At 46.1% G+C, this 11,817-nt stretch overlaps 1 protein-coding gene and 1 long non-coding RNA gene across 2 annotated transcripts; both read right to left on the bottom strand.

Annotated features, from left to right (window-relative positions):
* Window positions 1–139: 139 nt before the first annotated feature.
* LOC135322402 (uncharacterized) lies at window positions 140–1,362 on the bottom strand. The gene is made up of 4 exons (XR_010382948.1): window positions 1,319–1,362; window positions 1,180–1,204; window positions 759–781; window positions 140–487 (listed from the first exon to the last, which is right to left on the bottom strand). It is a non-coding gene; the product is annotated as an uncharacterized LOC135322402 (long non-coding RNA).
* Window positions 1,363–3,115: 1,753 nt separating this feature from the next.
* Window positions 3,116–10,971, bottom strand: PA2G4 (proliferation-associated 2G4). Its single transcript, XM_010976881.3, has 13 exons — window positions 10,628–10,971; window positions 8,682–8,810; window positions 8,314–8,419; window positions 8,149–8,218; window positions 7,926–8,018; window positions 6,093–6,156; window positions 5,774–5,852; window positions 5,549–5,627; window positions 5,322–5,455; window positions 4,926–5,020; window positions 4,692–4,819; window positions 4,484–4,537; window positions 3,116–4,264 (listed from the first exon to the last, which is right to left on the bottom strand). The coding sequence occupies exons 1-13, from the start codon at window positions 10,713–10,715 to the stop codon at window positions 4,199–4,201; spliced, it is 1,185 nt and encodes a 394-aa protein (XP_010975183.1). The 5' UTR covers window positions 10,716–10,971; the 3' UTR covers window positions 3,116–4,198.
* Between the last annotated feature and the right edge of the window lie 846 nt (window positions 10,972–11,817).

An 11,817-nucleotide genomic window follows, 5' to 3' on the forward strand; every position in this document is an offset into this window, starting at 1 on the left:
GGCGGGGCCCACATCCGCGACTTAAGCCTATACAGCTCGCTTGACATCCTGTACAGCTCGGGGTAGAGGCCGACTGTACTGATTAAAAAAAAACTTCCCAATGGAACAACAACAAAAAAAGCCACGGAACAGACAAGACGATTTTTTTCCTTCAGCTAAAACAGCAGAAGAGATGGTTTATTGTACACGTGTTACATTCAGCCACAACTGAGAACAGAACTAGTCCATATCACAGGTCCAGGGCAAAGGACCAAAAGGGCCCGTTTTGATATGAGCAAGATGGGTCTCTTAAAAGTGGTCGAGGCGATCAGAATGGCGGTAGATGTTCCAAATCCACTGAGACAAGTTCTGGACAGTAGACATGCAGTCCAACATTATCTAACAGTGTCCCTGGCCTCTGGCTTTCCTTGCTTCTGCTCCTGTGGCTTCCACGGGTGTACAAGTTCACTTGGACCTCTGTCTCATCTTTCTTCTTTTGCGCTTCAGCCTGAAAAATCAAACATGAGAATACACTTCCTGCCCACAAGTCCGAGGTTCAGTCTTTCCCTCCCATCTAAAATGTGCATACAATACACGGAATAGGTAAAAATCAACAAACACTACAGTTCTATTAGCTTGTGTCCAATCCCTGGCTTTGACAAGTCAATGCTCATAACGTTTTTCACTTAAAGATGTTTCAGATTTCTAAACCAAATGTTCCTCCCAAGTTCTGTCCAAGGAGTGCTCCACTTCCCCTACCCTGCAAAGTCTCAGCGTACCTGCGCATTCGCTTCTTCCTCCACTGGCAACCGATCATAACCAGAGACAAAGATTAAAACAAGAGATTATTAGTTTCAGTAACAAGCTAGGTAGGGTTACGAAGAGCATCATTTAAAACCTGGCAAGTTCTTGACCAAGTATGAAGGCACAGTTGCAGTAATCACAAACACAATCCAGACTCCCAGCCGGGTCTCCAACGTAAAACCCCGAATTCCGCATGCTCTCTTCTACTCCCGCCCTCTCTTCCACATTTACCCACCACCTCCGCTGCTTCTCCCCAAACTATCCTCCCTCTCCCACTAGCCCTTGGGCACCCTTGAGAACCCAATGATCTGGGAATGATGGCGAACTTCCCTGGCCTGGGTCTTCGCCGCAATCGCCAATTCCTACAGCCTTAGCTTACTGGCAGGGACTGCTTACCTTCGCTCTCATTGCGAGGAGGCTTCTACGGGTAAAGAAAAAAAGGCTACGGTTAGTTTGCTGTAATGATGGTAAGTGCAGAGACGAGATGTTAATGGATTGTACTCGGAATCCGAACACAGACAAAACCGACACTCACCTCAGAAGATGGCGCTAAGGCCGAGAGAGCGCGAAAGGCACGCCTACGGATATTTAATGAAACGCTCAGTGTCGTCACTTCCGGTAGCTCGCCCTGCCCCCGGGGCGGGGCTGCCCTGGGCCAGTAAAGGTAGTTTTCGGTCCTTCTCTGGTACCTGATAAGTGATTGAGTTAGGAGAGTTCTCTTGGAAAACCGTATTTTGAGTTACAAAATCCCCCTTTCCCCAGTTTTATAATGAATTACTTAAATATGAGCACAGTGTTTCCAATAAGAGACAAAGATGCAGACGAGCAAAGATAGCAACTTCCGCTTTCCCTCATTGCTTCATGGGAATTGCAGTTTCCTGGCGACACCCTCCATTTTACTGCGGGTTGAATGAAGTTTTGGATACATGGATAGGTGCGGACTGTACAAAAATTCCTGATTTGTTGTACTGGTTTGCTTTATTTTATATCTTAATTGCTGCAAGGAGAATCGATCTTGGAACTTCCAAAGGTCCTAAGATTCCAGAACATGGAAGAATGTTAAGTGGGGAGTTGAGAAAACTGCCATAATACAAAGAGAACTTTGTCGCTGAAATGGATCAGCTCTTTCCCTTGCCAACTCTGGTCTTTTTCCACAACGCCTGAGGCAGAATGTCACTAGATTCCTGGCCACAATGCATCTTGTTCAGAAAACACTTCAGTGATACTCCCTCTACATAGGGTGAGGATCAAATCAATGGACAGAGGAGAAGCAAGATTGGCTAGACATTTTAGGAGAATATTTGTTGGTAAGATAACATTCCCAGTCTCATGATATGATCAGGTCAGAAGCACCCAGAAAACAGACACCCAAAGATTTGACTACAGGAAACTTGAATTATGAAGGATGAAAGAGCACCCTTAATCATAGAGGCTTCACCTTACTCACAGCAAGATATTTTAAGGCTTGTTATAGTCCCTCCTTTTTCAATGGTTTTCCTTTGTAACATTTCACCTTTTTAACTCTGGCAAGTTTCTAAATTTAGAGCCCTTGTTCCAAGTGCTTAAGTGGTTCTACTACTGTCACCATCAGAATCTACCAAGGTTTTGAAAACAAAAAATAAAAACTGAGCCAAATTATTCTGTATCATGTCCACCAAGATTGCACCTGTTGATTGCCCCCTAGTCTGTAAGCTCTTATGAAGGAATCTTTGTTCAGCTTTATTCAGCACAGGGGAGTGGGCCTGTACGATACTCAGTGGTAGAGTGCATGTATCTCCATTCATTCATTCACTCATTAATTTATTGGGGTGGGTGGGTTAGATTTATTTATTTTTAGAGGAGGTACTGGGGGTTGAACCCAAGACCTCTGGTATGCTAAGCATGCACTCTACTACTACAGCTATAACTCCCCAGCTCCCAATACCTCCATTAAAAAAAAAGAGAAGTTTTGCTCAGTATAGTATCTTCAGCTCAGCAATGCCTCATGTTAAAATGCTCTAATTATGCATCTACTCTTAAACTGGCTGTGAAAAATTGCGTAATACTAAAGGCGTTCTTCCTGGCTTCCTAAATCAAGATAAACACTTCTTTGCAATAAACACTGTGTCCTTGAACAAAGTGTCAGCAGCAAGGGATGTTTTTACTTTAGAAAAATCAAACTCCCATAGAAAATTGACTCTTAACTCAGAGAACCCAACCCAAGATATTCCTTATTTTAGAAAGGCTATAGAAAACCAGTTCCAAATGATCACAAAAAAACCAAAACAAACATTCTAAATGATCATTCATATCTCCCCCACCACATCAAATAAGAGCAGCACACAAAGGCACATGATTATGAGCAAATCCAAATTTATTTTAACGCCATGTCATTTTCAATATGTTTAAAAACCTCATAAATTAGCGGGAGCCCTAAGTTCCCTGGGACAGCATGCCAGAGGTACTGAAATTTGTCACCCTTCTCTCCAAACCCCTAGCAATTCATCCAATCCAAGTCCACAGCTTCAGAAAGCCAGCACAGCTTCAGAAAGCCAGTTTTGTCTCTTCAGTCTGCTCCTCTGGTTCCTGGTCTTTCTTTCAAGGAAGGGAGGTCAAAATAATTCAAACAGGAAACAAAACCACAGTTGAGCTTCCAGCTCAGGTTTCTAGGATGGAGCAAGGGAAGAACCCCACTGACTCCAAAGAAATGGACAAGGTTGAGATGGATTACTTCTTTACAGCTTTGTGAGGAGGAGAAAGAAAAAGAGTCCTGCAGAACAAAATTGACTACAAAGATTTACAAATGAGGATCCATTTGATTGATGAGAATCCCTTAGTAAATGCAGGCTCCAGCTCCTAAAAATGGGAGGGGCCTGAATAGACAGTCTGGGTCATAAAAGGAATCTGGCATGTGGCAAAAAAACAATCTGAAGAATAGCCCCTCTTTATACTGAGGCCTAATAAAATACATGGGGGGAGGATGGGAAGAGAGAGCAACAAGTCCCAATAGATGGGAAAATGCTGACACTGGAGTGGTATAAAAAAATTTCAGCTGAGTTTCTAGTGGTGGTGGCTACTTTAGCCTCCTTCCCATTCTGTTGTAGGGCCATGAACATCGACCAAGCGGAGAACAGTAGAAAAAGGCTAGAAAGAGGGGCTTGAAGACGATGGATTTTGACTCCTGATTTTATTATTCAATTTCTCTTTTCTATTTAAAGTAGTCTTCGGTGGCTGGGAAGCCTGGCCTCCCAAGACCAGAGTCAGTTGGAGCTGGTTGTTGTTGGAAGGGGGTGGGTTGGGGGACTGGGATGAGGACAGGGAGACCCCGCTCTGCTGGCGGTCCTGGGTGGAGAAGACGAACTGCACTTCACAGAGCCTGGGGTGAGGTGGGAAGGGGATGAGGCAGGAGTGGCAAGCTGGGGAGATGGGACCCACCTCAGTCCCCAGCTTCATTCTCTTCTAAAGTTTCCCCACTGGTGGCATTCTCTGCAGTCTTAGAGGCCTATATTTGTGGAAAGGAGAGGGAGAAGACGCGTCAGTTTCTAACAACCTGGGGTAGTATCCAGGGGATCAAGGACAAAAATATCCTAATTCTCTAGGTCAGGTCTGAGAAGGGGGGAAAAGAAGGACATACAGAAATTGATACCCCCACCACGACCCAGGAAGGCGGAACAAAGAGGGATCAGGTTCATCCTGCCACAGAGGGATGGTCATAACAAACCTTCTTTTTTTTCTTTTTCTGGGTTTTCCGACTTGCAGAACTCTGGAGGAGGGCCTGGAAAATAAGAAGGAAAACAAATTCTGAAGAATATGGAGGAAACACCGAGTGTCACTCTCAGTACCGTAGCTCTTTTCAGGACTTTGCCATCATTTAGTCCTCACTCCCAGGACAAGTGCCACGTGCTGGTCACTTTCCACCCACTACTAACCTTGAGCTCTGCATCCTGGACCTCCAACTCGGACTTATAAAGGTCAGGCTCAAAGGGACCACTGGTTATCCGCATGGGGCCATTGGGCATGAGCAGAACTGTAAATTTAAACTGGGCAACAAATTCACCTATGAGGGAAACAAAGTGTTTTGATAAAATGTCCCCTTGTCATACTCTTCTGTAAGCTATAGGGAGGAGAGGACCGTAATCAGGGGCTCTCTTCTTAGAACTCACCCTCCTTCTCATAGAGAACATTAAATGGCTGCAGCAGCTCATGTTTGGCGCACTCCACCACACCCATGCGGGCCTTCTTCTCATCTTCAAATGCTCTGGGGAGGGAAAGACAAATTCAGGTGTCCTGAACTCCCTATCATGTCTCACCACTTTGCTCATGTTTTTTAAATAGCTCCTAGCCTTGGGCAGAAATCACGTGTAGGACTGTTTTTTCACACTACCTTCAATGAGAGGGAGATGGGGAGAGGGATAGAACGCAGGCTGGAACTACAAGTCTAGGCAGGAGGGGAGTAGGAGGGATGGAGGGAGGGGCGGGGAGGGAAAGAAGTGTGTTCCTGGGTGTGTGGTCTGTGCAGCAGACTGGTTCAAGCCCATCCTCGTTAAGCGCAGCAGTACCTTAAAGTAAAGGGCATGGCATCAAAACGTCTTTCGACCTCACTGAAGAAGGCACGTGAAGTTTTCATTTTCAGGCCATACTGCTTAGAAGGGTCTCGTTTGTAAATGGTGGTTCTCTGTCCTGCGTCCTTAGCCTAAAGAAGTTAGATCACATTTTGGTCCCGTGCTCTCGGAACACACACACCCTCAGCTGCCCCTCTTTGGTAGCTCTGGTAAACGCTCCCCACCTTGCCCTCTCCAGAGCTGACAAGAACATCCACAGCATATACTTCATGGACCTCAAATTCAGCTTTTTCATGGTCCTTCCTAAAAGGAACAGAAGGGGAACCATAAAGAGCAATCAGTAGTTCCTGGAGTTTAGAGTAAAAGGTGGACAAGATTAGCCTGGAGTACGGAAGAAGTTCATGACGAGTCTTGTACGATGGAAGGTACAGGGTGGGGTGGGCACCTACTTCTGCTGGTCTGTGGGATTCTGGATAATGGTTTTCTCTCCGTCGATGACATGCTGCTTCAATTGGTGTGACAGCATACCTGTAGACAGGACAAAGCCTGTGGTCCTGCCCATCTAGAATCCCAAAAGATTTTCAACCCACCCACCCAAGCTGATTCACAGGGCAGGCTATGAGAGCAAAGTGCCTGGCTATGGAAACCCAGGGCCCTGAGGTTTTTGGCTTGGACTGTGTCAGAGCCAGGATGGATCCTCAAGGGAGCAAAGGTCTTAATTCTGCCAAACCACTCATACCTCAACCCTCAACCCTACTGAGGTCTCACCTTCTATTGGTGTGCAATTAAATGAGTGGGCAACTTTGTTCCAGGCTTCTGTCACTTGTGTGTTCTAGAAATACAAAATCAAATAAAAGTTAAGTTACCAGGGGCTAGTAGTAAGTTGTCTACCACGAGAGTAAGAAGCATAAAAGAACTAAGGGTTCTGACATCCTCCAGCAAGTGCAATGATTCTCATCCATTTTTCATCTCATAGCCCTGTCAACCCTACAACCTAAAGATTACACTTGCATACCGTTTTATAAAGTGCTTTCACGGAGATGGCCTAGACAACAATTCTGGAAGGTGAACAGGGCAGATCTATACCCCAATCTAGAGGAGGAAACTGAGGATCAGAAAGGTTAACTGATCTGCCCAGAGTTAAAGCAGTTAACTGAAAGAATCTGGTATAAACTCAGGTTTTCTGACAACAGTCCAAGTGTTAAGTTCATTATGCCTGGCATTCTAACCTGCAGAGAGGGTACAGAAACTCCTATTTCCCTCTTCTTACCTCTTTCAAACATGATCTGATCCTCACCTAAACTACAGTTATTAAGACAAAAAAAAAAAAAAAAAAAAAAAAAAAAGAAAGAAAGAAAAAAAGAAAAGGTAAGGTGAATTACCAGTCACCGCTAGTTATTAAACTATGTGCCAGGTACTATAATAATCACTTTACATGGATCATCTCAATCTTCACAACCCTGTGAGAATGAGGCACAATTTAATTTTTCCCATCTCACAGATGAGGAAATCTGAACTTGAAGTTATTTTTAATCAGTAGGAGGTGGCAATAGGGTAAGAACCCAGGTCTGACGTCATAGCTAAATAATAGCCACTACACAACACTAGCCTTCCAGTGAAGATACACAGTAGTTAAGTACATAAACAAAAAATAATCAATGTGCAAAATAATAATAGCTAACAGAAGTGCTGTGTGCCAGGCACTGTTCAAAGTAGGTACCATTATAAGGATACTACAACAGAGGCTTAAGTAAAAATGATGCAATTAAGTAACAATGGGACAAATTGATGAACAGTGTGAAGAACAAGGGAACACAGAAAAGGAGAAAAAAAGATGATGCTTTAAGTATTGAACAGGTCTCTGGAAATTTAAGTGTTAAATGCCTCTGCTGATAGTCTAACACGCTAAATTGTATGAATTCCTGAGAAGTTTATGATCCCTGGCCTTCCCAATATTGTCCTGCAAGGACCTTTGGCCTGTCTTTGTCACAGTTTACTGGTATGATTATGATTTTTGTTTTACAAACTTTTAAAATTGAGTTTTAAAAAGTTTCTTCTGTTTAGCACAGGGAACTATGTTCAATGTCTTGTAATAACCTTTAATGAAAAAGAGTATGAAAATGAATATATGTATATATATGCATGACTGGGGCATTGTGCTGTACACCAGAAACTGCCACATTGTAACTGACTGTACTTCAATTTAAAAAAATAATAATAAAAAATAAACTGAATTTTTATATCTGTGTTTTATTGTAAGCTATTGATCTCAAACTGTTTTGGGGAAAGACACACATCCAAGACATGAAAAAGGAAGGATCTCTATAGGTTCCATGAGGAAGGGCCCACACATTCCCTCTACCTGGCACTGAACCATCCACCTATGGTAGGCACTCAGAGTTCACTACTGTTTGGTATTAAGCTTTTTAGTAGTGCCTGCCTCTTCTCTTTCAGTCCCATCCTAAGATGTTGCTAATTTTAAAAAGCTGTTTGTTTTATAAGGGGGCTGAAGGAGAAGCTGGCTGTTCAATACAGAATAGCTGTAGGTGCTCACTGCATCTTCGGCTCTAGCAAGCTTTGGAGTTGGACTAAATAGCTTACCTGGTTTCCAGGTTTAACCAGGCGTAGGGCAGCTTCAGCACAAAGGTGAGCTGCCTTAATGACATCTGCTTTCCGCCCTGTTACTTGAGTCCCCTGTAGATAAGGAAATGCAGTCAATGCCTTCCTGGAAAGCTCTTTAACTCAGCTGGTCATTCAGTTAAAAGCTGTCTGCCCATTATGCAAAGCCCACCAGTGGTCAGGAGAGAAAAAGCAGTCCACCTACCAGAGCTACATCAACCACAAAAGTGTGAGCCACATTAGCGATGAAGCCATCCACGTGGACCCCAAGGTCACTGAAAGGCAAGAGCAGACAGAGCACAGCATTAGCAATGGGCACTATTGTGAATTCTTAGGAAAAAGACAAGTCTCTAAAATGGCTTAAGCTTACATTTTTACCAAGTCACCTTCCTTGAGAATATAGTCCTGGTCGCTCTTCAAAGGGGAGAAGTGACATACACAGTTATTTACTGAAATGCTGGTGGGAAAGGCAATACCTGTAAAGAGACAATCAGCCTTACTGCCTTGCTCGCTCTCTTGGAGCCCTGCTGCCCTTCAGAAAAATGAAAGGATTTTCTTCAGGGTCTTGCCTAAGTTTAATCAGCTTGGATTGGGTAGGAAACTGCTTAAATGTCCCCTGACATTCCAAATCTCCAAATATCTCAACAAGTGCTGGTGTAGGGGTTGCATCGTTACAATAAAACAAACAGAACTGAGTAAGAGTCAAACTTAGGAAATTAGTGGGGGATTGTTTTTTACCTTTCTTCATTTCTTTTTCTTTCTTGAAAATTTTCCCCGTCTCTTCCATTATCATGGCATCACCTTTTTCACACAGGCTCAGTACTGACACACCTGAGCAGGATGCTTCCACCAAAGACCGAAGGACCCCTGGAAATAGAAGCCCATCGTATCAGTGCTGCATGTGTTGTCTAAGATACCATCCAAGCAATTTATCCAGAAACGGGACTCACAGTTTCTAATATTCCCTAGTGCCGCTGCCCGAAGGGTGAAAGAAGGAATAAGTTTTGCCTCTTGGGATGTACCTACCTACAATCTCTCAATCTCTACCTCCTTTTCCTCCCTTATATAATGTGATAACTGGGTATGCACCATCTGTCTCCCTAGGCAAGGGAGACTTTCCAAAGATGATACCTGTGGTGTGGTAGGACAGAGTTATGAACTTCAGGGGGTTCTCACCAAGGTACTCAACATACATGCAAAGCAGACTGGAGGAAATTTATAGGCGTCAGGGACAACAGGAAGGTAGACAGAATTGCTGACTCGAAGCTGATGCATTGTTAAATGCTACCTTCTGCCCTTCCCAGACACCCCAATTAGGTGTTAGTAATCTCAATATATAAAGACTTATTTCTTCACATAACAAGTCCAGGAGACTTAACCTAAGGTCCCTGGCTTCAGCAAGCTCATGCTTATAGCTTTTAGCAGATCTCAAAGAAGTATGTGACCCAAAAGAATTTCAAACAGGTATCTGCAATTACAAGTGCCTCAGAAATTATAAACTGCAAAAAGAAGAAAAAAATTCTGATTCAAACCACTAAATGTCCATTACATTAAAAAGCACTGTTCTTTTCACTGGATACCCACTCCATGGACCATCCTGAACTTCAGGTTTGATTTCTGTGATCCAAGTTTTGGTGATTCTTTAGAAGCCTGAAAAACTCCGGTTTTCAGTCACAGGCTCAAAGGCATCCTAAAATACCTATCTTTACTGTCAAAAACCACTTAAAAGCCCAAAGACAAGCATTTTCTGTCCCCCTAACTGGGTTTTAAATTGGAAAGAGAGAAAATAGAAAGTGACACATCTGCCTAGAGTGGCAGGCAGCTGCTGAGAAAGTGGAAGCAAGGTCCTAATAAGGACGGCTTCTATGATCCTATCATCGGTCCCCCCTCCACCGGTACTATTCACAGGTTTGCCTAGTTGGGATGAGGAGAACCTCAAAACACTTTTAGAGTTGTCAAACCCCTGAGAACAATCAAATCTGATGGCGAACTAAATCTATCTGCGCAGACTGGAGATGGTAATGAACAACTTCAACAACAGCCAGATGTACCTCCAAGAGTTATGTTAGGAGCCCCAAGGGGTACCCTTCAACGGTCCCTGAGCTGGACCAAAAGTAGAAGGCGGCCTCCATCGGAGAAGGAGCTAAAGTAAAGAACGAAAGACTACAGCAGAGCACGTGGTAGGCAAGCTGGTGTCAGGGACCGTGGCGGAGGAAGAAGGGAGCCGGCGACCCACAGAGGACCCGGCAACACGTGCCAGCCAGGGTCCTGATGGGGGGTGGGGGGGAGCCGCGACAAAATAGAGGGGTGCTTCCTTTCCAAGGTGGCCTCGTTGCTGCCAAAATCGGAGGAGGCAGCTATCCGGACCCAAAGGTGAGGGGCAGGAGATAAGCCTTGCCTCCTTACCAACGGCCTAGGGTCGAAGCCCGCTCCGGGACTCGCTCTGAGCTCTTCCCGGCAGCCTGCCCGCACCTCCACAAGACTCCAGCCCAGGCCTAGCCGCTCAAGTCCCAGGCACGACTCAGAGCCTTCCCACTACGCCAGCCCCAGCAGACCAGTACGGGGCCCTCACTAGCTCACTCCGCATGACCCCACCAGTCCAACCCCTGGGGGGCTAGCCCAGCACCGTCCCCTTTGCCTTTCCCTCCCAGCCTCGATCTCCGGACCCCTGAGGCCGCACTTACGGTTGGCGATGTCGCCCCCCATCTTATACTTGGTCACGACGAGGTCCTCGGCGATAGTTTGCTCCTGCTGCTCGTCCTCGCCCGACATCTTCCCACCACCACCACCACCACAACTGCAGCCTCGTTTTTCCTGAGCCGCCGCCTCTGTCGCCTTTCCCAGCCACAGGCTGCGGCCAGAGCCCCTTCGATCCGCGAGGAGAGCGCAAGCAACAGCGCGAGCAAGCTAGGGAACGGGCGGGCGAGCGAGAGCGAGAAGCTGCGAGCGCGCGGGCTGAGGCGCAGGGCACGCTGGGACAACGAGTCCTTCCTGCCGCCAGCCTCTAGGCGCCTTCACGGACCTGTGAACTACAATTCCCAGCCTGCCTTTCGCGCCCCTAAGCCAGGCCCTGGGGCCTTGCCCTCCAAGGGCCTCGCACGCCGGAATCGCCAAGCACGCTGGGAAGGGTCAGGCTCCCGCGGGAAGGCGGAGCCGTTGGAGAGCATGAGGGGGAAGCGTGGTCTGTCCCGGAAAAAACCACATTCACCAGGAGCGCTGAGGGAGAACCCGTAATAGAGGGGGGCGGGCTAAGGGAGAGGGGGCGGAGCCACAGCGGCGAAGTGGGTTTGAAGGCTGCGGGGCAGGGCGGAGCCGAGAGGAATAAGGGTAATTGCACTGAGAGCAGGGAGGCTGGGTACGCCCTTCCCTGATCCCGGGAGCGGCAGGCGGGACCAGCTCAGCCGGTCCGATTGTCCCCAGGTGCTGGGAAACCGGGAGAGCTAGTGGGAAGGAGACCAAGAGTGCGTGGAGCAGGGGCTAACTGAGCAGCCAGACTTGTGAGGGATTATCCATTTACAACCTCCCAGTCTAGAGGCCGGACTCCCACTGAAGATGGCACTATTGTTCCAACAACAGGATTTGATGGCACCAAAGGGAACTGTTCAGAAACTTTTGAGAATGAGAGTTCTGAAACTGATGGGCGTTTCAGTGTTCCATCTCTTAGAGCTTTATCCAACTTCCTCAAACGTGTTGTTTTTGTTTGTTATTCCCAGTTGGTAGCCCTATGGAGATTTCCAATAAAACTCTAAAATGAAAAGGATTTTGCCCTATGACTGTCTTAAGGGGATATAAGTAAAAGTATGGAGGAAACTACATGAGGCCGAGTAGGACTGTCAGAAGACAGAGAAGGCAGCATGCGGTGCTAGCTGTCCAC

This window comes from Camelus dromedarius, chromosome 11, assembly GCF_036321535.1.
Source record: "Camelus dromedarius isolate mCamDro1 chromosome 11, mCamDro1.pat, whole genome shotgun sequence".
Lineage (NCBI taxonomy): Eukaryota > Metazoa > Chordata > Mammalia > Artiodactyla > Camelidae > Camelus > Camelus dromedarius.

What these genes read in the sequence shown, in the direction of transcription:
- PA2G4 (XM_010976881.3), bottom strand. Translation starts at nt 10,715, where the DNA reads ATGTCGGGCGAGGACGAGCAGCAGGAGCAAACTATCGCCGAGGACCTC. An exon ending in GAAGGTGACTTGGTAAAAAT is followed by an intron (nt 8,219 to 8,313) that starts GTAAGCTTAAGC and finishes CTTGCCTTTCAG; the next exon opens with TGACCTTGGGGTCCACGTGG. An exon ending in TGGTTAAACCTGGAAACCAG is followed by an intron (nt 6,157 to 7,925) that starts GTAAGCTATTTA and finishes TTGTATTTCTAG; the next exon opens with AACACACAAGTGACAGAAGC.